General features: G+C 39.7%; 3 protein-coding genes across 3 annotated transcripts; 2 read left to right on the plus strand and 1 right to left on the minus strand.

Annotated features, from left to right (window-relative positions):
* Positions 1 to 1,443: 1,443 nt before the first annotated feature.
* apex1 (APEX nuclease (multifunctional DNA repair enzyme) 1) lies at positions 1,444 to 5,896 on the plus strand. The gene is made up of 5 exons (XM_084710557.1): positions 1,444 to 1,586; positions 3,011 to 3,142; positions 3,240 to 3,403; positions 3,504 to 3,696; positions 4,752 to 5,896. Exons 2-5 carry the CDS (start codon positions 3,082 to 3,084, stop codon positions 5,264 to 5,266), a joined length of 933 nt encoding a protein of 310 aa, XP_084566683.1. The 5' UTR covers positions 1,444 to 1,586; positions 3,011 to 3,081; the 3' UTR covers positions 5,267 to 5,896.
* Positions 5,897 to 6,428: 532 nt separating this feature from the next.
* On the minus strand, positions 6,429 to 13,517 carry LOC146306576 (uncharacterized). The gene is made up of 9 exons (XM_084710558.1): positions 13,224 to 13,517; positions 12,076 to 12,278; positions 11,832 to 11,930; positions 11,598 to 11,690; positions 11,264 to 11,374; positions 10,375 to 10,498; positions 9,186 to 10,281; positions 8,985 to 9,037; positions 6,429 to 8,086 (listed from the first exon to the last, which is right to left on the minus strand). Exons 1-9 carry the CDS (start codon positions 13,255 to 13,257, stop codon positions 6,819 to 6,821), a joined length of 3,081 nt encoding a protein of 1,026 aa, XP_084566684.1. The 5' UTR covers positions 13,258 to 13,517; the 3' UTR covers positions 6,429 to 6,818.
* Positions 13,518 to 14,211: 694 nt separating this feature from the next.
* Positions 14,212 to 22,607, plus strand: selenoo2 (selenoprotein O2). The gene is made up of 9 exons (XM_084710886.1): positions 14,212 to 14,785; positions 16,117 to 16,320; positions 16,424 to 16,601; positions 18,991 to 19,121; positions 19,369 to 19,646; positions 19,740 to 19,902; positions 20,169 to 20,354; positions 20,939 to 21,095; positions 22,033 to 22,607. The coding sequence occupies exons 1-9, from the start codon at positions 14,352 to 14,354 to the stop codon at positions 22,183 to 22,185; spliced, it is 1,884 nt and encodes a 627-aa protein (XP_084567012.1). The 5' UTR covers positions 14,212 to 14,351; the 3' UTR covers positions 22,186 to 22,607.
* Positions 22,608 to 24,126: the final 1,519 nt, after the last annotated feature.

The following is a 24,126-nucleotide window of genomic DNA, read 5'->3' on the forward strand; positions in this document are numbered from 1 at the left end:
TGCTCTTTTGTGTTGTTAAAAGAAAAAAATGTTAAGCTTATAGAAGAAATGAGACCTTTACCAAATGCAAAGGGTCTAAGAATGGAGACAATTTGACTGATGTTTATTTTGGAGAGTAAAGCTTTGGAATGAATCACTTATTTTCTGGTGTGTGTGTGTGTGTGCAGGCCGGGGAGACTCAGCTTTCCTTAGATCCAAGTAGGAGAAATGGTTGAAAACCACTGAATTAGAGGATTTCACGATATACTGATATTAATGATAACCGTGATATTCAAAAACATGATTACCGATATCATGTTAACACAATACATGCTCTTAAAGCATTCCTTTTTCTTTCTGTTCTCAATTAATCTCCAAAGATTAATTTGACTGATACATTAAAAGAATTTCTATAGATACTGGGATAATACTGTCAGTGTTACCCAACATGCACAATGGCAGAACCCTGACTGTTTCACATAAATGTAACAGAACCTTAATTAGTATTTTATTGGAACACCTGCGTTTACCTTGCTGTTTAATGTCAAAATGGCTGCTGTGCAAACGGTTTTTTAAAGTCTAACCGGGCTTTTATATTTTGTAAGGTTTTGGTGATAAACATGCGAACATTTAACTAAAAAAATCGACATTTTAAACTGTATTTGTGCATTAAAACAGATGGACAATGCCCAGAGACAGTGGCGCACTATCCTATACAGCAATCCTCGCAATACATAGCCTACTGAAACTACATAATGCAACATTAAACGTACACTGTCCATATTCAGTAAAATCAAAATAAAACATTTTGCACAGCTGTGAAGCAGTCGTTTCTAGAAGGGAACCCGTGACAAGCAAAAGATCTCGCGAGAATGAACATTTCAACCAAAAAGACGGTCTATTCCTAAACCTAAGAAAGTGTTATCTGTTCCTACATCTACTCTGATTTTATCCATATTGCGGCCACTATGTATAAAATAGCTACTTTGTACAGAATACACAAAAAATAAACAAGGCATTAATAATCTCGCGTGAGTTTCTCAAATCTACGATTCCCTTCTAGAAGCGACCCTGAGGCTCTGCTATGCTAGCTGTGCCAGCATATCAGTTTATGCTGCAATAAAGAGGATTTATATAACAGTAGTAAACAAAATAGATTTACCTGGCTTCTCACTTCCCTTTAGTAGTCCACATTAATCAAAATTCGAGCCTGTTAAACTTAGAAACAATCACTTTTAATGACTAGGCTAACTTCTACAGTTCTACTCCTCCATTAAGCTCGGGTCCTAAACACTGGCAGTTGTAGAGCTGGCCTCATTCAAAACTTTTGTGTAAATGATAGTTTACTTCAAAAGGATGCCATTACAATGTAATATGCGTTGTAGCCGCTAGTCAACTGTGTTTCGGTCTTTTTAATAATCAAAATAAAATTGTTTTGGAGTTTTATTTATTTTTGATCAGGCACACTTTTAGACAGCCTTCAAGTATAGCAAGCACGTGGCCAGAAATCTTTGCTGTGGTTTTTGTGTGTGTGGTGTGTGTCTGTTTTGGGGGAGTGACTGAGGAGCAGCACAGACTGGTCTCTGCATTCTGTTGTGGAAGTGCAAGTAAGATAATTTGCATCTCTTTTCCTGAAACGTGTCGTTGGTTGAAATAAACCTGCCGTTGTTCAACATTTGCATTTATTGATTAGTCAAATCAGCCGTTTAATAAGCTAATTAGTAGCCGGCTAGTTTATTCTCCATTCATTCTCGGTGCAGGCCGTCTGCTGCTGCTGGCTAAGTGCTCTTTGTCACACAGGAGAAGCTAGCGTTAGCTTAGCTTGCCATTAAACCTGTTGTGTAACATTTAAAAATGACTCAAGAGCCTCTGTTGTTTGGGGGCTTATTACTTCTATGTGCATGGTCTTCATTTGGCATCAAGTGGGTCACAAATTCATTCTTTTTTTCCATTTAGTGTGCTTGCGTATATACTCCTCCACGCAACGAGTTCAAAATAAACGCAGAGCGCGCTTCCTCTTTGTCAGAGAATTGATCGAGGCCGACGAAATCTCACTTAACTTTTGTATGACGAAATGGCACAGTTTTTTAAATCATTTACTTGCCTACGTGAAAATCTGAGGTATTTTTTAAACTACGATACGCAGGTACCCAGAACTGAACTTAAAATGAGGGACGGAGGCTGTGTAGTCCCACCAACATCCAATAGGCCGATAATGGTGCTGATAGGCATTTATATGAGTGTTGGTACACATTGAAGTTTTCAGAAGTTGTTTTACTGCTACTGATATGGTTGCTTGCTTATGTGTTACTTATTACATGCAAGTATTGGTATTGTACATACTGACATACAACTGGAGAAGATAACAAAATTGCCAAGATTAGCTGTTAAACTAAAATTAGACTGATAATATTGCCCAGTATTTGGTTTATTGCAATAAAGTATCTATTTTTGTATATGCTGGCTTATAAATAATGAATGGCAGAACAGAAATGCCAAAGATTTTAATTTCCTGCTAAAAAATACCTGTACCATTGATCTTTAATAACTAAATTTAAGGAATCCCTATCAAATACCTTTCAATGTGTTGTTGTGTGTGAAATGAAGAGCATCTGGCTATTTGTAATATTATTGATTGTTTAAAATTCTCAAGTATTATCAACATCATAAATCCAGGATGGGTCGGGCTCTAATAAACAACATTGGTTCTCTGAGTGAATCTGCATAGAGATTCGTCCATGACTGAAAACCCTGAATATGTTGAACTGCAATGAAAGCAACAAACACCTGTTTTCATTATCAACTAATTTGTTTTTTTCTTATATAATTGTGTAGTAAATTACTTGTTTTGTCTTACCAACAGTACAAACCAAAATTAAATTCTCCTCATAATTATATGAAACTTGAAAAGCAGCAAATCCTCACATTTGAGAAGCTGAAAATGCCAAATATACATTTCCTTTGACAAGTGACTTAAAAAGTTGTCGTTTTCTATTGATCAAGTAACTTGATTCCTCTTCTGTTTTTCTAGCGGCGCGTCTGCTGTTTTGTGTGCGTGTTGTGTGTCTGCGGGGTGTGTTTACAGCCAGAGGAAGTTCAAGTATGAAGAGAGGCAAGAAGGCAGAGGATGCAGCTGCAGATGGGGAAAATGACACAGGCACTGGTACTACAGCATATGCACTAATGCACATTCTAATACATACTGTTCTCTAAATATTGAACAACTCCCATCATGACCTTAAGTTTCTTTCACATCACAGCTGCAGCAAAGAAACCAAAGAAGACCAAGGAACCAGAGGCCCCAATACTGTACGATGACCCTCCTGACAAAATGACCAGCAAAGATGGACGCAGTGCCAACATGAAGATCACCTCCTGGAACGTGGACGGGCTGAGGGCCTGGGTGAAAAAGAAGGGCCTGGATGTGAGTTTGCAGTTTATTTGAGAAACTAAAGCAACAACAATTGTTATAATTGTAAGTTTAGACTTGAGACAAGTTTTAATGCTTCTGTCTGTCCTCCCAGTGGGTGCGTGAGGAGGCTCCAGATGTTTTGTGCCTGCAGGAGACAAAGTGCGCTGAGAAATCTCTCCCTGCTGAAATCACCTCAATGCCTGAGTACCCTCACAAGTATTGGGCCGGGTCAGACGAGAAGGAGGGTTACAGTGGTGTAGCCATGCTCTGCAAGACTGAACCCCTCAAAGTCACCTATGGCATTGGTGAGTAGTGTACAGTGGACCTTAGCCATTAGTCTAAGAAGTTTTATACCTGCAATGGTGGCTATAAATGGTTTTCACAAGTTTAGATTCTTTGGTGTAATTTCATAACCAAGCCTGCCAAGAACAGATTGGAATGGATCATTTTTAAGCATTCAGATGTTTGTAAATTGCACAAAATTGTCCTAAGTTTAACTTTTAATGTGGTTAGAGGAATAGTTGACATTTTGGGAAATAAAATTGGATTGTGTGCCTGATTATTTCTTGGCCGGGGTCACTCCTTCCTGGCTTCTACACTGGCTACTTGGCAATTGCTCCAACATCAGGCCATAAACACTAAAATTACGAGTTGTGGTTTTTCCACTTTGGATTTTGTTTGGATTAAACAAACCAGATATAATATGAGGTATTTTCAGACCAAACAATTTTGCAGACCCCCCTGACAGAAACTACCCACTTAGACTTGCCTCTTAGTTTTGTTTATACTGCAATCCAGAGCCCGCGTTCACACATGTGCAATAGATCAGTATCTGTAGTGGCCACGTGGATAAGACCGCGCGGTCACACCAAACTGGGGGTAAGGTGGATGTCCGCACAGAGCGTAAGTGTATACCTTCAGATGACAAAATCTGCACAGTCACGGACATGGGAACTAAAATATTTCCTACTTCTTGTAGAGCAGAGACAATAAAAGTGCAACTGTTAACTGTGTAAAAAAAATCCTATGGTCCAAAAACACCTTTGGACTGAGCCAGGCTAGCTGGTTCCCTGCTTCCAATCTGTATACTAAGCTGACTGGCTCCTGGCTGTATTTTCATAGGCAGTTGATTCTCTGCAAGAAAATTAACAAGCATATTTCCCAAAATGTCAAACTATTGGTGTAAATAGAAATGTCAGTCACATATTGTTTTACATTGCTGTAGAGTGACTAAACCTTGCCGAAAGTGACATTTCCGCTGTGAACACAAAACTTAACAAGAAATTATTAAACTTAACCTATGTGGTGGTGAGGTAATTGCATTCAATTGTAAACGGAACCTCTTCTGCCAACCCTCCAGGCAAAGAGGAGCATGACAAGGAGGGACGCGTCATCACTGCCGAATTCCCCAACTTCTACCTGGTGACTGCCTATGTGCCAAACGCCGGCAGAGGCCTTGTGCGCCTTGACTACCGCAAAACCTGGGATGTGGACTTCAGGGCGTACTTGAGCGAGCTGGACATGCAGAAGCCCCTGGTGCTGTGCGGCGATCTCAACGTCGCACACCAGGAGATCGACCTGAAGAACCCCAAAGGGAACAAGAAAAATGCCGGCTTCACTGTGGACGAGCGCGAGGGCTTCACCCAGCTGCTGGAGGCTGGCTTCACCGACAGCTTCCGCGAGCTCTACCCCAACCAGACCCATGCCTACTCCTTCTGGACCTACATGATGAATGCCCGTGACAAGAACGTGGGCTGGAGGCTCGATTACTTCCTGCTGTCATCCAGTCTGGTGCCCGGCCTGTGCGACAGCAAGATCCGCAACAAGGTGTTGGGAAGCGACCACTGCCCCATCACTCTGCACTTTGCTGTGTAGGTCACTGTCTGGTGAGCCGGGCTACTGCTCTGCGTAGCCTTCATGGTTTTCTTAGTACTTCCGTTCCAACTTGGCTGAAACTATCATGTATGCCAGCGCATGCTCTGTTAGAGTGAGGCACTTCCAACTTGGGCAGGGAAGTCTTACACTTCTTGACCTTTCTCATGGGAGAAGCACTGCCCAAGCTCACTCTTTCAGTAGGTTCAGCAGTAGCTTAGCTGTCTAGTCTATCACTTTCAGTTTTTACATGAAACTTTCATAAAATGACTTCAACACAATTATACATTTCCACCCGTTCTCTTCATGTGATTGAAGTTTGTCAGTAAACCCAGTGATTTTCACAAAGTCTGTAAAAACGCAACACTAAACACTCAGATATCTAAGCTGATTTACGACAATGACTGGCTGTAGAGCCATGTCAGTGTGGCTTCTGTCTGCACTTCCTGCTGACTGACCCCGAGGCACGAACCTCCATTCCACTGAACCTGCAGTTAAGTTTTTGTGTTACTGTCTAAAACGATACTACTGCTCTTAAAAGAAAATGTAACTTGTTTTAAGCCTCTTTTCCAAACCAGTGTGAAACCTTCTGTTGTAAAACACACCCACAATAAAGGCTGAATTTATGTAAAATCTTCTGTTCATTTTTTTTGAAGATATTAGGCCAAAACAATAAGGAAAAAAGTGACACCACAATGTATCTGAAAAACATATTCTTCTGCTCAGTGAGCTTTAATCAAAACGCAAGCTGAAAATCAAATGCACTTAGTAAATGGGGGAAAAAAATGGGACATTGAACATGAGCTTGTTCTTGCTAGTTTCTAGACTAGATACTGCTCTCTGCCATTGCATAGAAGATAGTCACAATCCATAGAGTAGCTTTTGTCCCAGTCTAAACTAATCTATATCTCCTACAATATATTCAAATTACCAAAATATTAATCTCCAGGGGCCTCATTACATGAACTTCATAAGTCTAAAATCTTACCTCAGTTTAGGATGATACTTAGTATTTTTGCAAGTACAGAAACACGCTTCCTAACAGTATTGAGGAAAATCTTATCCTATCTTGGATAACATGAATACAGATATATTATGATTGAACTAATAAAACCAAATGATGCTTTAAATTTCCTAGACCGTATATATTGATGTCAAGACTTAATTTTAGCATTCATTGACAAGCATTCATTTAATTTTCCTTCACAAACACAATTAATACCTTCGACTCATTGAAGCTAAAATTGAACGCCCATCTTTTCCATTACAGCAAACTAACTAGACAGTGACAAGAAAAGACAACCATTGTCAAGGATACAGGAGGTCCCATGTACATACAGATAAGAGTATGGCAGGACAAATGCCAATTGAAGTATCAAGTTTACTGTTCTAGTTAGTATTTCTTAGGATAAGATACAAGGTCTGAGATAGCCATGAGTTTAGGAATTGCTTCTGTAATAGGAAGACAGGATTCTTCCTGACTTTGAAATCTGGGGACTAGAAGTTAGAACATTTTTCTGTAATGAGGCCCCTGGTCCGTATATTCAAGTCTAGACTATTTTAACTTCATGATATGTGTCCGTTGATGAATTTTCAGATTATATGACTGCCTGAATCCCTTCCCACACTCTCCACATACAAATGGTTTTTCCCCTGAATGCGTCCGCTGGTGTCTTTTCAGGCGGTTGGCACTGAGGAAGCTCTTGTCGCACTCGGTGCAGGAGTACGGCCGGACTCCGGTGTGGTAGCGCAGGTGGATGGTCAAGTAGCAAGACTGAGTGAATTTCTTGCCACAGTGGGGACACTGGAAGGGCTTGTGGCCCGTGTGGAAACGTTCATGTTTCAGAAGTTCAGCATGGGAAAAGAAGCCCTTCCCACAGTCGGAGCAGAGGTACGGCCTCTCGCCTGAGTGGGTCAGCTCGTGTCTGATCAAAGTCGCCTTGTAGACGAAGCTCTTGTCGCACTGCGAGCAGCTGAAAACGTTCTCCCTGGTGTGGCAGCGCTCGTGCTTCTTCATGCTCCGTTCCCGCTTGAAGCTCTTACCGCAGAAGGAACACATGAAGGGCATCTCCTCTGAGTGTGTCTTCATGTGGCTCAGTAAACCCCCCTTATAGAGGAATCCCTTCCCACACTGCGTGCAAATGTGCGGCCGCTCCTTTTGATGGATGCGTTGATGTGCGGTGAGGGCCGCCCGGTAGGCGAAGCTCTTGCCACAGTTGCAGGTGTGCACTCTTTCTTCTTGGTGAGTCTGGAGGTGTCTGTTGAGGTAGCTGGCACAGCTGAAGCCCAGATTACAGCGAGGACATTTGTAAGGACGCTCCACCTTGTCAGTGTCTTCACTGTGGGTCTTCAGGTGTCTCACTAGTGCTGACTTCCAGGCAAACGCCCTGCCGCACTCCGAGCACAGATACTCACCATTCTCCATGTGGGTGCTCTTATGCTCCTTCTGAGCCACCAGGGACTTGAAGGACTCCCCGCAGATCAGGCACTTGTACTTGCGGCCGGACTTGTGCGTATGCTTGTGCCTCTCCAGCGACTGTTTGAAGGAAAACCGCCGTCCGCACTGAGAACACAGGAAGGGCTGCTCGCCTGTGTGGATGCGCTGGTGGGCTTTTAGTACAGATTGGAACTTGAAGCTCTTCTCACAGTCTGGACAAGTAAAACGTCCCTCTTCATCTGCCAGAGGCTGAAGGGACAGCTTGTCATCCTCACCCTCAATAAAGTGAACCTTGTCAATGTGCTGCTGGACCTGTGCTTCTTCTGAGTGCTGGAAGGAGCACTTAGGACAGGAGAAAGCTGCTGATGAGCCATCTGCTACAGAACCTTATGGGAAAACAAAGTAATTAGAGGCAAGACAGAGTAAGGTACTAACATTGTGCTAAGAAATGTAAAACTGTGCTGAAACTGCTTTCATTAAGAATGTTCATATTGCTGCAGGAAAATGTGCAACTATTGTGAACAGACTGTTGCCATTTCACTTTATTTTCCCTGATATGCACACAGTTTATTCAACTACCGTCTTGAGATATGTGTGCACATCTGATTGTAAACTATTTTAAACAATTAAGCTGACATTCAGCACTAAATAACAAATATTTTTCAACTCATAAATTGTGGAAAATGTCAAAAATTGTGAAAAATACAGAATTTCCCATAGCCCAGGGAAACATATTTAAATTGCTTGTTTTGACCATATTCAACTGACTAAAATATAAAAAAGAAACACAGCAAATCCTCATTTGAGAAGCTGGAACAAAAAAAAACGGCTGCTGAGTAATCAATTTGTTGTTTCTGCTCCAACAGAAACTTTTTTAGATAATACCAATATTAAGCATATATCCCATACATCCAAATATAATAAAGTTGCCTATCAAAGCATAGAAGGATGTCCAGATCCAACTATTTTGACGCTAACATGAAAATATTAAACAACTTGTCATTACAGATTATTTCGGCATGCATGACCTGAGAGTTACTTATTTTTTCTGAGACTTTGTTCAGTCTGGCAATTTTCTATTTTGTTTGTCTAGCTGTCAAAAAAAATTTCCAACTGAATTCCCAACAATTTGTCTGCCATTTCATTTTAGTTAAGGACAAATTACATTTTGCCAGATTGCCAGCTGTTTTGATTAACATAATGTGTCTAAGCTTTCAGATCTTTCTGGTTATGTAATTGTGGCGAGCAAGATCAAAAATTCTACTTGTAAAAATGAACACTCACTTTCATCACCGTCCTTTGATGAGACCATGGATGACCCATAAGAGTGCTCTGCACTGTTTGAGAGAGAGGAAAAATATTCACGAGGCATCCCACCACAACCACTATAATTCAAATAAAGTGAGCATATTTTATTTCCATGTCCTAAATCTGTGATAAAACCAAGATGACAAACAGATCAAAGTTAAAAAAAAATGTTTTTACCAATTGAAAGGCTTCAGCTCTGGAGGGGTTGCCTTGGTGATCTCTTTCTTTCTTTTAGTAGTCATGCGCTTCTGTAAATTTATCACCTGGATCTTCATGGTCGGTTTGCGTTTGCGCCCACTTGTGCGGACCTTCACCAGGGGAAAGACTTTGTTGTCCAGTTCAGGAGCCATACCTTCAGGCTCAGAGGTGGGATGCTCATTGCTCTGAACCTCTGTTTTCTCTGCATCACCATTATCATCTGCTTTCACCTGGCTGTCAGGTTCAGCACGTGCAACAGCAACCTCACTGACCCTTTCATCAGCTGCAAGAACTTCTTTTTCACCTTTATGACCCTCCGTAGGCTTGTCTGCGTTGTGATCCTCAGTGTGAGTTTTCATGTGCCTCCCCAGTGCCAGCTCCCAATTGAATTTTTTCTTGCACCGATGGCACGTGTAAGCGCCGTCTTCCATGTGTGTTTGCTTGTGCTCTGTGCGGGCTGACAGGGAATGGAAGGTCTCCCCGCAGATGACACAGTTGTACTTGCGTCCGGTCTTGTGCGTGTGTCGGTGCCTGTCGAGGGACTGCCTGAAAGAGAAGCAGCGACCGCAGTCGTTGCAGCGGTGGGGGCGTTCACCAGTGTGGATGACCCTGTGGGCGATTAGCGAAGAGGCAAACTTGAATTTCTTCTCACAGTCTGGACAATCATGAGGCCCTGCAGAGATCTTTTGTTGGGAGGATGTCAAGTCATCCTTGTTAGCTTCTGCAAAGATGATGCTTGTTTTTTCTTGCACTGCTTCAACTTCTTCTTCCCCAGTCGTCCCATCAAGAGGAACTACCAGCGACTCTTCAGCCTCTGCACCATGGTCTGTTCCTTGGCAGCAGTTTTCTCCCATTACCACCTCCATGTCAGTGCTTGTGCCTAACTCAACCTCTGCGTAATCTGTCACTGTGATTATTTCAACCGCTACATCATCCACAAATGATACAGTTTGTGTGTCATCACTGAGGGCTTGTGAATCTGATTGGTGGGGCTGTTGTGCAGGTTTTGTCACTTTGCTAAGGGAAACTGCAGAGAGGGAGGAGAGGATGTTGTCGCCCATGCCAGAAGGTGGAACTGCCCAAAGAACAAGAAAGATACATCAGTTACTGTCATAGAGATTTGTCTCCAACAATCAACATGAAACAATAAGTGTGGCAGGTGACTCACCATGCTGCTCTAAATGGCCGAGGTGTTTGTGGTGCTGGAGCAAATTTTTCAGGTCTGTGGGCTCAGAGACTGAATGCACACAATCCTCCAACACAGAGTATTCGGCTCCAAGCCAGGAAATAGTCTGAGGGAAATGTATGAAAACATACATCACACTAAATCCAATATAACCCAAAGAATTCAACTTCAAAATTAAGATACCAAGACAAGCAGTATCACTTTCTACCTTGGTCATACTACAGGACTTATTGTGTTTTAATCAGGGATCTTGAAGCTGTTGTGGCTTGGACACTACATGACTGATCATGGGTGGAATCACAGACGAGTATGTCTGGTCTCCAAACTACATTTTGTCACAAAAACCCAATGGAGAAGTGATTTTTAATACTAAAGCATCCATGTGCAATATGTTACTGTTTGAACTATATAACTACCACTACTAAAATTATTCTTTGCTTGTTTCTTTCTTTATTCAGGCTTTTCTGGCTGCTGCTTGTGCTTTTCCATCTCTCTTTCTCCACCTCTTTCCTCCTCCAGTAGCTGTTGCATGCCTTGCTGACCCATCCCTGACATAACCAGATATTAAACCTGCTGGAGAGCTCTCAGGCGGCTTCAAGTCATCAACAAGCTCTCCGATCACGTCCTTAAACAGTTCGCACATAGTAATCATCACTTGTTGTCTGGAGCGAGGACTGATCTGCCCCTGTTCTGGAGGCTTCTGTGTGTGATCTTCTCTTGCAATCTCTGCAAGTGGAAAATCAGGGCTAAAATCCTGCAGTGTGAACTCAGCTTAAGTTGTAAAGAAGCAAAATGGTAGTTTGAGTTATTCTTTCATGGTTAAAACCTTTTATCTTTTTATCAAAATGATAACAAAAATAACATCTCTCACCTGCTCAAGGTCAGGAACAGGCAGCAGCTGAGCCAGCCGAAAGAGGAACTCCGAAAACAGCGTCTGCAAATCACTGTCATACTGAGATCCATACTCAGCAGGGAAAACCTCCTGTGAAAAACAAAAGGAGTTCCTGATAAAAAAAAAAAAACTTTTTTACTGCATCACAAATGCAAACCTAACGTCAGGTACTTACAAATACAACATATAATGTTGTGATAACATGTTTCCAAGCAAGCTCGGGACCCATCTTCATACAAATTATTACCTATAATGGTGAGTAATATTTACAGTTGAATTTGGCTCCACAGAAGAGTAAGTGATACTGCCTCACCAAGAAAAAGTCTTGTCTTTCTTTGGGATCTTTGAGCAGAGTCTGGATCAAATCAAGAAAGCTAACCACCACCTCCTCTCCTGATTCTTTCACCTGAAATATAGGCATAAAAATAACATGTTACCAGTGGATTTGATAAGCCAATAACAGCGTATGTTTATGATAAATGCATACTGATCTACGAGGCACAAATGCTGTAAAAAATGGTTGGAATTCTAGACTGCAGACACTCACATCTAACAGGATGGGGTTTCGTGGTTTAATCTGTTCCAGATGAGACAGGATGACATCAGGTTCTATGAGCTGTTCACTTCGGCATAACTCCAGAATATACTGACAAGGAAAAAACAAACAAACATTGCAACAAAAAAACTGTGTTCACAATATAGTTAATGTATCATTAGCTGTCTATAACTATGTCACCACTTCCATCTTAAAAAACAAAATACATTAACTTTTGTCCTCCTCTGGTACCCACCCTGGCTCTTAACCCCAGGTTAAGCTGCGTTCTGTGCTTGTACATGAGCAGCTCCGGGACCATGTCCATCACCAACGAGACGTACTCTGCCACTTTCCAGTAGTTCATGACATCTTGTTTCTTCAGAACCTGCCACATGGAGGCTGCCATAAGCTGGAGAGGTGGGACCAGGAGGCGCAGCGATGCCAGAGGTAAGGGGTCACCTGAAAAACAAAACAGTGATCAGACTGAAAGCAGCCGATCAAATCTGTTACATTTGTCCTAATTCAACTAGGATGGTATGTTATCTGACAACATAGGGAAAAAAATCACATGTCAAGTTAATTATCTGCACATTGGACTGTTATCAAAATAGTTAGTGATCAATTTAATATTTGCATTCATGCGGAAGCAACCATCTCTTTGGAAATGGGCACATGTGGCTCTGTAATTATTTTTGTGAAAAATGTCCGCTTTTTTAGTCACTTACATTGTTTAGGAGATTCTGCAACGCTGTTTTCCTGTGAAACTCCAGCACTGTTTTATGGATTAAAAAACTAAACCCGACGTTCAATCACCATCACAAGAGTGAGATGATAATGACTGAATTTTAGTTTTTGGTTGAACTATCCCTTTAAGGTGGCTGTTGGACTGGGATCAACAACTATTGCAGATTCCTAAGGGATTACTGGGAAGTTGTATGCAGATAAGATTTTCTTTAAGTGAACAAAACCCCTTTCCATTGGGCAATTGACTCACCAGTACATGATTCTTAACTCTGAACGCAAATGTCTTATTCTGTCTGTATTATTCCAGATCAGAGTGATTTTGTTTATTAGCTAAGTTATTGAACAGTGACGTGTTTTGAATGCAACCTTACTGAGTGCATGTTCAACAACAACAACGTTGCTCAAACTCACTTAGCTCTACTTTTGCTATGTTTTCATAGTGTGAACACTCATATTCATAAGACAATGTGCATGCAAAATGATTAATAATGCATCATAAAACACGTCAAGGTAATGTTACTATCCGATGATAAGCAGCTAGCTTTCTAAGCTAACTTAACAGAAACATGATTAAAAGTAAACGTTAGCTGAACATTTTGCAAACTCAAAGTTTTCTCGAAAATCTGCCTTTAATGCTTGTTGATTTCAAAGCAAACAAACCTTTAGAAAGGGCCTTGAACGCATCCGAGTCCATCTTATCACACTGGTGTTGAAGATTTGATTAGCTGCGGTTAGCCGGACAGCTAACAGCCCAGCCACAGTTAATTAGCATTAACTAACAGTTACAGGAGGACAAAGACAGGCTGAAGAAGCTGTCCAACTACAACTACAAAACGGCTCCTCTAAATAAGAGAAACACTCCAATTAAACGTAAAATGATCAAAAGAAGCAGTTATATTACATGGTGCAACTGATTTGTTGTGAGAACATTCTTCTTCTCTGTTTATACTTCAAGGTACATTACATTTTACTTCTTGTTACCGCCACCTGCTGGAGATTCTTTGCACTGCCCTCCCAAAGAATGAAACAATAATGTCTTTCTAGTGGTTTCGAACCAGCTTTTCAGTTTTTAATTATTAATTTGTTCATTTTTAAATTAATTTATGTAGTTATTACTGTATTATTCTATATGTAGTTTATCTATGATTGATACCGATCAATCAATAGTTAAAAAGCTTACCCGTAATGACACACAGCCCCCTCATTTGGAGAAGAAAAAGAAAAAACAGAAGTAATTTATTTAGAGGGAAACGAAAAAGGAGTAAAATACAAAGGGAAAAAATATGGGCATAAATAAATAAATTAAATATTAAATTAATTTTAAAAAATGGAAAATAAAATGGGGGCATAATTAAACAGGGCAATTAATGCAAAGGCAAATAATTACGCCAGCAAATGAAAACAGAAATAGAAATTTGCGTCAATTTTAAAAAATGCCTGCATGTATTTTTAGCGCATATAATGACATTTTTTACTTTGGATTTTGGCCTCCATACTTCTGTTATTTCAGACAGTTTCTTGTTTCTGTATTTGCGACAGATATTATTATTTATTTATTTATTTATTATTTTATTTTATTTTTTCCAACTTATTGTAATAGCAAGATGTTGATGCTGACTGGTTTCTTTCTTCTTCTTTTTTTCTTTGTAATTTCTGGCTTACTATTTTTTACTTACTTGACTTGGCATCGTTCACCCTTAACACCTTCCGCATGACAGAGTACCATACAATAGGCTCCTAACACCAGCACACAGGCCTGAGTGATTATGACTGACCGGGTCAGTCATCATGGAGTCCTCTCAGTGTGTGTCCTCGCCTCTGGAGCGGTTACCTTTCAACAACACCGCGCTGAAAAAGCTGCCGGTGGATGACTCAGAGGAGCCCGGCTCCCGGACGGTCCCGGCCGCATGTTTCTCCAGAATTCCGTCTCTTCAGCCGCTGGTACGTCCGACCTTCGTGGCCCTGTCCCGGTCAGCGCTGTCTCTGCTCGGCCTCACGGCGGAGGACGTGTTGAGTGACCCGCTGGGTCCGGAGCTTCTGAGCGGCTCCAGGCTGCTGCCGGGCTCCGAGCCGGCTGCACACTGTTACTGCGGACACCAGTTCGGCCTGTTCGCGGGACAGCTGGGAGACGGAGCGGTCATGTACCTGGGAGAGGTGGAGTCGGACACCCACGGCCGATGGGAGATACAGGTGAAAGGTGCAGGAGTCACACCTTACTCCAGGTAAGTTCTGGTGTGTGTATTACTTCACCACCTCACTGTTAAACCATTAGATACTATGATCCTACTATGATATTATATATGTGGAAATATGAATAAGAATATAAGTACATTTAAATATGAGGAAATATATTATAAATATATTTACTTTTTCTGTATAAATGTATTAATGTGTTTAAATTTATATTTATTTACTTGCTGGGTATAAAATCCTTGTTTAAATTAATAGAATTTATTTTTCTCTTTTTTCTTTATTGCTTTTGTACATTATTTATTTTTTTATTTATTCATTTATTTTACTCTACAGCTTGACTGATATATCGGTTGACTGATATTATCGGCCCAATATTGGCCTATCACAGATATATCTGTCTAGTTCAGCGTCAAAATATATATTGTCCAATATCCGCCATCTCAAACCATTTTTTTAACAGAACATAATGCAGAATTCAACTTTAATATATACATATATTTTGCTTTAGTTGTGTTTTTTTATTGTTAATTATCATTATTAAAAATACCCTACTTGCTAAATTTACAGTTTCAGTGCCCTGATGTCATTTTGGAGAATAAAGTTTAAAGTTAAAATGTAAAACATCCTGCCTCTAATGCAAATTATTGTCACAAGTGTTAACCATATTTGAGTGACCATTGCAAAAATGTGTTCATGTATATATTCTGTACTCAGTATATTATATTCTATCTAAAAATAATTGACTGATATGTCAGGAATTTGTACTCCCTAGTATTGGTATTGTATCAGTCCTTAAAATCTAGTATCGGTTGGGCTCTTACTTATTTCTCTTGTATCCCGACATCATATCAGCAGAAAGAGTAAGATGTTACAGGTCTGGGAGAAAATGATGGTGAAGTAAGTTTTCTCTGAGAATGAGACTATTTCAGCAGGTGACACAGCAGTGTTTGATAAGACTTGTTCACCAGAGGCATGTGAATGCATTACCTCAAGGAGAGCTGCTTAAGAGCTTAACTACTTGGCACACATCAAATGTGTCCTGCATTGCTTAACAACTGTGTGCTCAGTAGACACATTTAGTTTCCCTCAGCTGATAAAACTTGCAGAATAAAATTGCTATTATTTGAAATGGTTTCTTATTGTTCAGTTATTTTCTTCATAAAAAAGAATAAACACATTAAATTTTTTGTTGATAAGTTACAAGTCCATTCATTTTTCATGGAATAAGTGAATTATTTTACCTGGCTGACACAAAACAATTGCGTGTCATATTTTATAACAGAATTCAGATCGTTCAATATATTAATCAGAGTTGAATATCAAACAAATCAGTGTGTCAAACTCTTTCCAATTCTCTCAGAGATGGTGACGGCAGGAAGGTGCTTCGCTCCAGCATCAGAGAGTTCCTGTGCAGCGAGGCCATGGCCGCCCTGGAGATACCCAGCACCCGGGCAGCCTCCCTCGTGACCTCTGACCTCTGTGTCAGCAGAGATCCACTAAACAGTGGCAGGCGTGTTCCCGAGCGCTGCTCGGTCGTCCTGCGTCTCGCCCCGTCCTTCATCAGGTAGGACACATTTAACGTGATCTCAGACTTTTATCAGCATCACAAAAACATGTTTGTCGTAGTGCTTTCAAATGGGAACATGTCTCTCTTACCTTTGTTTTAGATTTGGATCTTTTGAGATCTTTCTGGGCCGAGATGATTTCTCAGGCCTGCAGGGTCCGAGTGCAGGGCGGCGTGACATACGAGCTCAGCTGCTGGATTATGTCATTGAGATGTTTTATCCCTGCATCCAACAGACTCACAGCAACCGGAAAGACAGGAACATCGCTTTTTTTAAAGAGGTTAGTGTCATGTCTGGCAAATGGCTTTTGGACTTAGGCTCGATTTCACCAACAAGTGTTAAATTTTAAACCCGATTAAATCATGTTTTAGATTTAAATGTGCTGCACCAAACTTTAAAGCTAGCTTGAAATGAATAAAGATTCATTTTAAACTTTTCTTTAAACCACAGTTTAGTTTTTACTCTAAACCTAGATTCAGTTTTGCAGTGTTGCACCAAGACTTCAAACTAAAAACTTAAACTCAGTCTCTTTTTCCATAAAGGTCCCATATTATGCAAAATGCACTTTTTCAAGGTTTTCCAGTAAAAAAAATGTGTCCCCGGCCTGCCTACAGACTGAAATGAGATCAATCCTCTCTCTCCCTCTCTCTACTTGCTCCACCTTTCCGTGAATGTCGGCCAAAACGGTCCGTTTAGGTTTGTGCCCATCTATGAAGACATAGCCGGGCAAGCGCCTCCTCTGAGCCGGAGACACTTCCTGTGCTGCGTGTCTGTGCCGCCCACTGAAAACCTACGAGTCCGCTTCCCGGTCGCTATGTTTTTTCCCGGCAGTGCTGCACCGGCAAACAAAGATGTCGAAGTCACTGGGTAAAGTGATATATGTGTGTGCTAACCACTTTATGGCGGACTGCTTTTTGAATGAGGGTCAGTACAAAGCAGGACTTGCTTCAAGACTGAAGCTGAAGGATGGATCAGTACCGACTGTCCGTGACCCGACTTCAAAGGTGGCAGCGGTAAGTTTTATCATGTCTGTGCTGCTTTACTGTGTATTTAGTCGGTTGATATGGCGTTAACATCGCGGCTAATATGAGTCAAGACAATCTGTTAAGCCTCATATGAAGCTAATTAACTGAACAGACCAGTAAATTCGATGCCAGTATCTATTTTCATGTTCTTTTTGTGTGACTACATGCTGCTAGGTTTGTGCTTTCGGCTCTGTTGTTATGGACGCCTCCTCTCTCCTCTGCATGACAAGTCTGTGTAACTTAAATTAGCACCAAGTTGCTAAGTGTCTCATACATGAAATGTGTAGTGACCTGCCAGAAAATCAAGTCCAGAAACTTGCTAAATCAGGTGTTGTGATTAGCGCAGGTATGCAGTTGTGTTTATTTGTGCTTAGAACATAATTGCTGTTAAATAATCAGAAAAAAAGGTTATTTTTTATATTTCTTTATTTTCATGTGCCAACACGAAACACATGATCAAAACTATTTGCCTGCATGGGTGATCAGTTTTTACTTAGAAAAAGCACATTGTAGCAGTGGCCAAGCCACACACATAGTAGCTTTTACTACAAATGTATTAGGCACACGACAGTGTATGATTGTATATAGTGTCTAAATGAAAAATGCTTAGTGTTGTTATAGTGTAATGCTATGAGACAATTGAAAACTAATAGTTGCTGATTTTAAAATACTGCACTGCCATGTATCACTCAATTTATCTTTCATTTGGACTTTTTACTGAAAAGAAATGTGTTTCATATGAATTGTAGGAATTTCTAAAAAACTGGAGAAGATCAGTAAGATGAAGGACTGTGAGAAATTACAGAAGTGGATGCAGAGCATCAAAAATCACATTTACTGGACTGCAGCGTCATCATATAGAGGAATGCTGACTTGCATGATCCCATTGGTGTTTTATGAAACAAACTTCAAAAGCATGTTTTGAGGACCTCTGAGACCTAGAAAAACTTATCAGAAAGGGGCATAATATGGGACCTTTAATGTGCATGTACGTTTTTTCATCTTCTGTTATTTGGCCATACTGCATTAATTCTTCCAATAAAGTTTTTTGAAAGGAGGAGAAATTACGGCTTCTCCATGAGCCATCATGAGTAGGCTAACTAGGCTAACTAACTGTTAAGCTAGCTATCAAACAATTTAGTTAACCATGCTAACAGTGTCATGTTTTGTTAACTTTTTAGCTAGCTATCAAACAAGGTAACATTTGTCAACTTTTTAGCTAATCAGCAAACAATGTAACATTTTGTTCACTGTTTAGCTAGCTAGCAAACAAGGTAAAGTTTTGTCAACAGTTTTCTTGCATCTTTTATACTTACCGAGTCCCAACAGCATGCAAATGTATTATTTATTTATTTATTTTCATTTTAATTTGGGTTAACAAGTATCTCCATATTGATTAAACTCTATTTTCGTTTTATATCAATAAACTTTGATCTACTAAACCAAGATTAGTTTTTTTATTGCACATTATTGAGCTCTACTTAAATTAATTTTAAATCTGGATTTACTCATTTTAAACCTAGTTTTGCAAAGCTAATTCAATTAATTTTTGTTGGTGCAACCCAGTCTATATACATTGGTTTATTTCATGCTGGAATTTTAGTGTGTTCATAATTAAATTGTTGTTGTTTGTCCGTTTGTCAGGTGATGATGCGAACTGCTAAGCTAGTGGCCCAGTGGCAGTGTGTTGGTTTTTGCCATGGTGTCTTGAACACAGACAACATGAGCATCCTGGGACTTACTCTGGATTATGGCCCCTTTGGTTTCATGGACAGGTAGGTTTCTGCAACTAGAGGTCTGCACTTATTTATTTGGCCACTGAATGTCTTCTATGCTTTTGCATTTCCCAGATAGGTTACTCACAATCTGAAAACCTGATACTTCTTCTGCACTAAATGAGGTTGTGCTAAATATTATTTTCAACTCTGCGTCAGTGAAATGGTTACATAACAATCTGTTATGACTTATTTCATGTTACTGTGTATCATATTCTGTATGAAAACTCCTCCTCTGGTTTGTCAGATTTGATCCAGATTTCATCTGCAATGCCTCAGACAAAAGAGGACGCTACTCATACCAAGCCCAGCCTTCTGTGTGCCGCTGGAACCTGGCTCGCCTGGCAGAGGCGTTAGGCTCGGAGCTGGACTCTGCTCAGGCAGGGGCTGTCCTGGACGAATTCATGCCCACGTACGAAGCCTTCTATCTGTGTATCATGAGGAAGAAGCTGGGCCTCGTGAGAAAAGAAGAGGCAGGGGACAGCGAGCTGATATCAGACCTGCTGCGCCTCATGCACAACACTGGTACAAAGACTTGTGGCAGACATTTGGACATGTCAGAAAACTTTGATTAGAAAGATTTTGCATGTGTTTTTGTGGTAACATATTGTCTTCCAGGTGCAGATTTCACCAACGCCTTCCGCCTGCTGAGTCGTGTCCCCTGGCCTGAGGAGGGCGACAGTGAGAGGGCCACAGTGGGGCCAGTGGTGGACCTCATCCTACAGCAGTGCGCCTCTCTTGAGGAGCTAAAGGTGGCTAACAAGCCAACTATGGAGGACCGGTGAGGGAGTGTATGGTGGCTGGATACATGTGTGTTTCTTCATACAGCTGCTCCACCATATACTCCCACTGAACATGTTTAATCCTGGCAGAGCACAGTACTGGTTTCAAATGACAAAGTCTCTCATGTTTTTCTTTTTAAATGCTAGCATTTTGGGGAAAAATCTTTCCAAGACAATCTGTAAGTTAAATGTGTGTTTTGTGGTTAAATTTGTGGCATTTTCCTTTTTCCCTACTACTTAACTCTAGCATTCTCTTCATTTCTAGTGAACTGGCGATGATTCTGTCCATGGCACAGACCAACCCAGCCATGTTTGGGATGGTGGCAGACACGCCGGGTGTGTCCCAGCAACTGGAACGGATGGGACGGCTAAAGGAGCTGCTCGAGACGGATCAGGATGAGCTGAGGAAAAAGCAGCGCGACGACTGGATCCGCTGGGTTAACCGATACAGGTGAGACAAAAGTAGGACTTTAGTGTCTTTCAGCTGGTTGTTTTGGTTTCTAAATTTCTCATTCCACATAGAAATGTTTATTTATACCATATATATGTAGTAGGGTATGTCACATAATTGCTAAATATACAAAAGTAACATTTTGTAACTTTTTCATTTATGTGCTTTGGTATTACTGTTATATATGATTATTATATACATATAGCATTTAGTACATATAGATCCATATATGAAAATATACCAATTCTGAATAGTTGCATATATGGTACAGACATACATGCAACACAGACATATAAACATATATGTTGTACTGAAGTATGTCACATCCCATAGGGTCATTGATTAAAATATATGCCAAATACATAAAATCGATGCATTTGATAAATATATTGGTAAAACATGCCAAATTCATAACATGACATTGTTCCAGTTTTTAATATGGACATATATGTCATATGTGATCCAAACAATACATTACCTATATGACATTTTCATAAATAGACATATATTTGATTTCTGAACGGGATAAATCAGCAATTTTTTTCTTGTTTCTTTTGACTATTTCTCTGCACTGAAATTACCAGGAAGCGTCTAGACAGGGAGTGTGATCGCACTGCTGACCTGTCTCTTATCAAAAAGGAGAGGCTCAGTGTGATGAACAACACCAACCCCCGTGTCGTCTTACGAAACTACATCGCCCAGAATGCAATTCGGGCTGCGGAAAAGGGAGACTTCTCTGAGGTGAGGATACCAGTAAAGGTTTTTTCTTTCTTTGTCAAAATCTCCATCAGGACATCAAGGTTAGGTCCATTAAAGATGTGTATCTTCTCTGAGCACACAGCGAGAGAGGAAACGTTTTGAAAAGACAGTTTTTTGAGTGTATTTGTGAATTTATGTTTTGTTCAGCCTTTAATAAAGGGAATTATGGAGTCGTATGAGATGCCATAGAGAATACATCTGTAAAAAAACAAGAACATAAATGTGGAAATATAACGAGACATAGATAAAAGACAAAATGTGGAAATATGAATAACTAAGCAAATAAAATATAAAATAATAATTGTAAGCCTTTTCATTTATCTTTATATTTTTGTTATTTATTTTGTGTATATATATTTTAAAAAACAGTTATTTATTTCATGTAAATTATTTTTAATTAATTATTTTTTATGTAATGTAATTTACTTATTCTTATGCATTTATATGCAGGAATATATGAACAAATAAATGAACAAATGTCAAAATAAATTAAAATGTTTATAAATATTCATTTATATTTTGTTATTTGTTTTTATATTTCCACATTTTTATTTCCATTTTATAGATTAATTCTTTTTTGTGGCACTCCTATGATTCCATAGACTCTGTCTACAACATTATAATTTGGCACATGACGTTACATTTTGCTGTATTTGCAATCAGAGAAAGGACAAAGTTGTGAATGTGAGTCGGTGAGTCTAAAAGGCCACTAGGCGGAGACAAAGAGCCATCAGATGTTAGTAAACTGTGTTGCTGCAGGGCCAACAGTTGCTTTAATGGACTGAATGATCTCAATGGAGTTTGTGAAGCACTATATTACTTTTTGTATTTTTATGTGGTTTGTTTTATGGACTTTAAATTCAATTTTTTTTGCCTCAAGGAATAATATTAGTTGTTTTATCTGTACCCTGTCCTGCAGGTCCACAGGGTCCTCAAAGTCTTGGAGAAACCATATTCTGATGAATTTGGGCCGGAGCCTTTAGATGGACTTACTGCTGACGAACTGACTGTTGCCTATGACCAGAAACCTCCTGCCTGGGCACAAAAAATTTGTATCACATGATCCTCGTAGAGCCTCCCGGACAGGTGAGGGAGAGAGAGAGGAACAGATGTGGGTAGCCAGACTCTCTTTCCTGCTTCCTGATGGGAGGCTGTTACATAATCCAGCATGTTCCAGTGTTCATCAGTACGGTCATTGATCAATGTTCGTGTGAACATAATGCTTTTATAGCAGTGTTTAAAGCTGTTAAAGAGTAATAGAGTGCTGTAGGGATGATGTATTTGTAGGCTAACACTTAAGTTAGCATCGCCCTGGTTCCCAAGACAAAGCACCAGTGGGAGTTTTTTATTGGATTTTGGATTAGTGTAGAAAATAAGAAATAAATATGATACTGACATGTTTTGTTCAGCAAATGATGACCAATGATTTTTTTTTTAACATAAATCCATTAGCAAGAAGTAAAAAGAATTCATTATCATGTCCACTAGTGAAAAATGTTTTTGTCTTTAAATCCATCAATCAATAAATAAATTGCACATAACAAAGGAAGGAACAGCTGGACAAACTAATAAATCTAAAAACAAACATAAAACACTTAATTTAATCTGCATCAATTTTCATAATGAATTAATTATTTTGAGTCATTTTTTGAGGGAAAAAAGTCTAAATTCTCTGACATTCTGACATTTTATGGACCAAATACCTAATTAATTAATGGAGAAAATGGTCAACAGATTTATTGATAATGAAAATAATCATTGCAGGAAAGACAACCTCTGTAGTCTCATTAAGCCACTTGGTTTAAATCACCTTTTTATGCTTCAAAATTCACAACTGTGGTATTTACTGCTGTATTTTATGTAGAACAAAATCTCTTAAGCTTGTGTTAATCACCTATTATTACACTTTTAATCAAAAACCCAACCGGACGTGCAAACATGTTAACTAATTTCTGGGTTTTAGGTCTCATTCCTGCAGCACTCTACAACAACATCACTGTCAAAATTTGATAAATAACCAAGCACAATGAATGTGGTTATGCTATTGAAACTACATACAAGCAGTCAATGAATTTGCTGATGAAGTATGACGGCTCAGATTACCAGTCACACAATGACCTGTCTGAGTCAGAAACACCGGGAACACACTGACATCACTTATCTACACACTGTGGACTTTTAAGTTCAGCATTACAGTACAATAGTTTGACTGATTGTTTGCATTTTGTTGACAGTTCCTCAAATTTTGAAATAAAAGATCACATGCTCTTTATCACAAATTGTCCATTAACTGTGATGTTTATACATTTGTTTTAAACTTCTATATATTAGGTTTTAGCTCAGTAACTCATTCACTTCATTATTATAAACTATGGGGCCCTACATGAAATCATTTTTGCCAAAATTGGAACAATTTTTTGTTTACATGAGGATATCTGAATATATTATATGTGTTTGTTGGTGCTTTTCTCACTGGCTTAAAGCAGCAAGGGCCTACAGTTAAACACAGGTCATATAAATTTTGGTGAAACATTTGATTCAAAATCGAATCAGATCAAGCCACTCCCAGACAGTGCTGATGAAGCAGATTAGCTGAACTGTGGGGTGTTCAACTTCATAAATAATAGTGTTTTTTCCCCACATTTTTAGCTTATTTAGTCCTGAATATTTAATGTTACAGAGCAGTAGTATAGGCAAATAGTTGCTCATGAACTCAACCCAGCCCTCCACTATAAATATTTGGCCTTTGACAGAATATTAACTTTCATAGCATCAAAGGTGTTGCATATTTTTTTCACAAACCTAGTGTTGATAACTGTAATGATAAGGCTGATGTACATCTCAACAAATATATCATTGCAAGGTCCAGATAGAAGCCCTAATTAGGACCTTTTGCATTTTTCATGGCCACCATAGGTTAGGAAGGGGAGGGTAAGGTGGCATGTTTGCAATCTGCAAGCTAACTTAATCATACACACTCATCCTTCAATACGGTCCCAATGTGAAACATGCA

This window comes from Lutjanus erythropterus, chromosome 22 (assembly GCF_056507025.1).
Source record: "Lutjanus erythropterus isolate fLutEry1 chromosome 22, fLutEry1.hap2, whole genome shotgun sequence".
Taxonomy (NCBI): Eukaryota; Metazoa; Chordata; class Actinopteri; order Lutjaniformes; family Lutjanidae; genus Lutjanus; species Lutjanus erythropterus.

Excerpts from the sequence above, each read along its gene's own strand:
- apex1 (XM_084710557.1), top strand. The coding sequence starts at position 3,082 with ATGAAGAGAGGCAAGAAGGCAGAGGATGCAGCTGCAGATGGGGAAAAT. Across the intron at positions 3,404-3,503 it reads TGAAAAAGAAGGGCCTGGAT|TGGGTGCGTGAGGAGGCTCC; the intron begins GTGAGTTTGCAG and ends CTGTCCTCCCAG. Across the intron at positions 3,697-4,751 it reads CAAAGTCACCTATGGCATTG|GCAAAGAGGAGCATGACAAG; the intron begins GTGAGTAGTGTA and ends CCAACCCTCCAG.
- LOC146306576 (XM_084710558.1), bottom strand. The coding sequence starts at position 13,257 with ATGGACTCGGATGCGTTCAAGGCCCTTTCTAAAG. Across the intron at positions 12,279-13,223 it reads GTTCAAGGCCCTTTCTAAAG|GTGACCCCTTACCTCTGGCA; the intron begins GTTTGTTTGCTT and ends TTTGTTTTTCAG. Across the intron at positions 11,375-11,597 it reads AAAGACAAGACTTTTTCTTG|GAGGTTTTCCCTGCTGAGTA; the intron begins GTGAGGCAGTAT and ends TGTTTTTCACAG.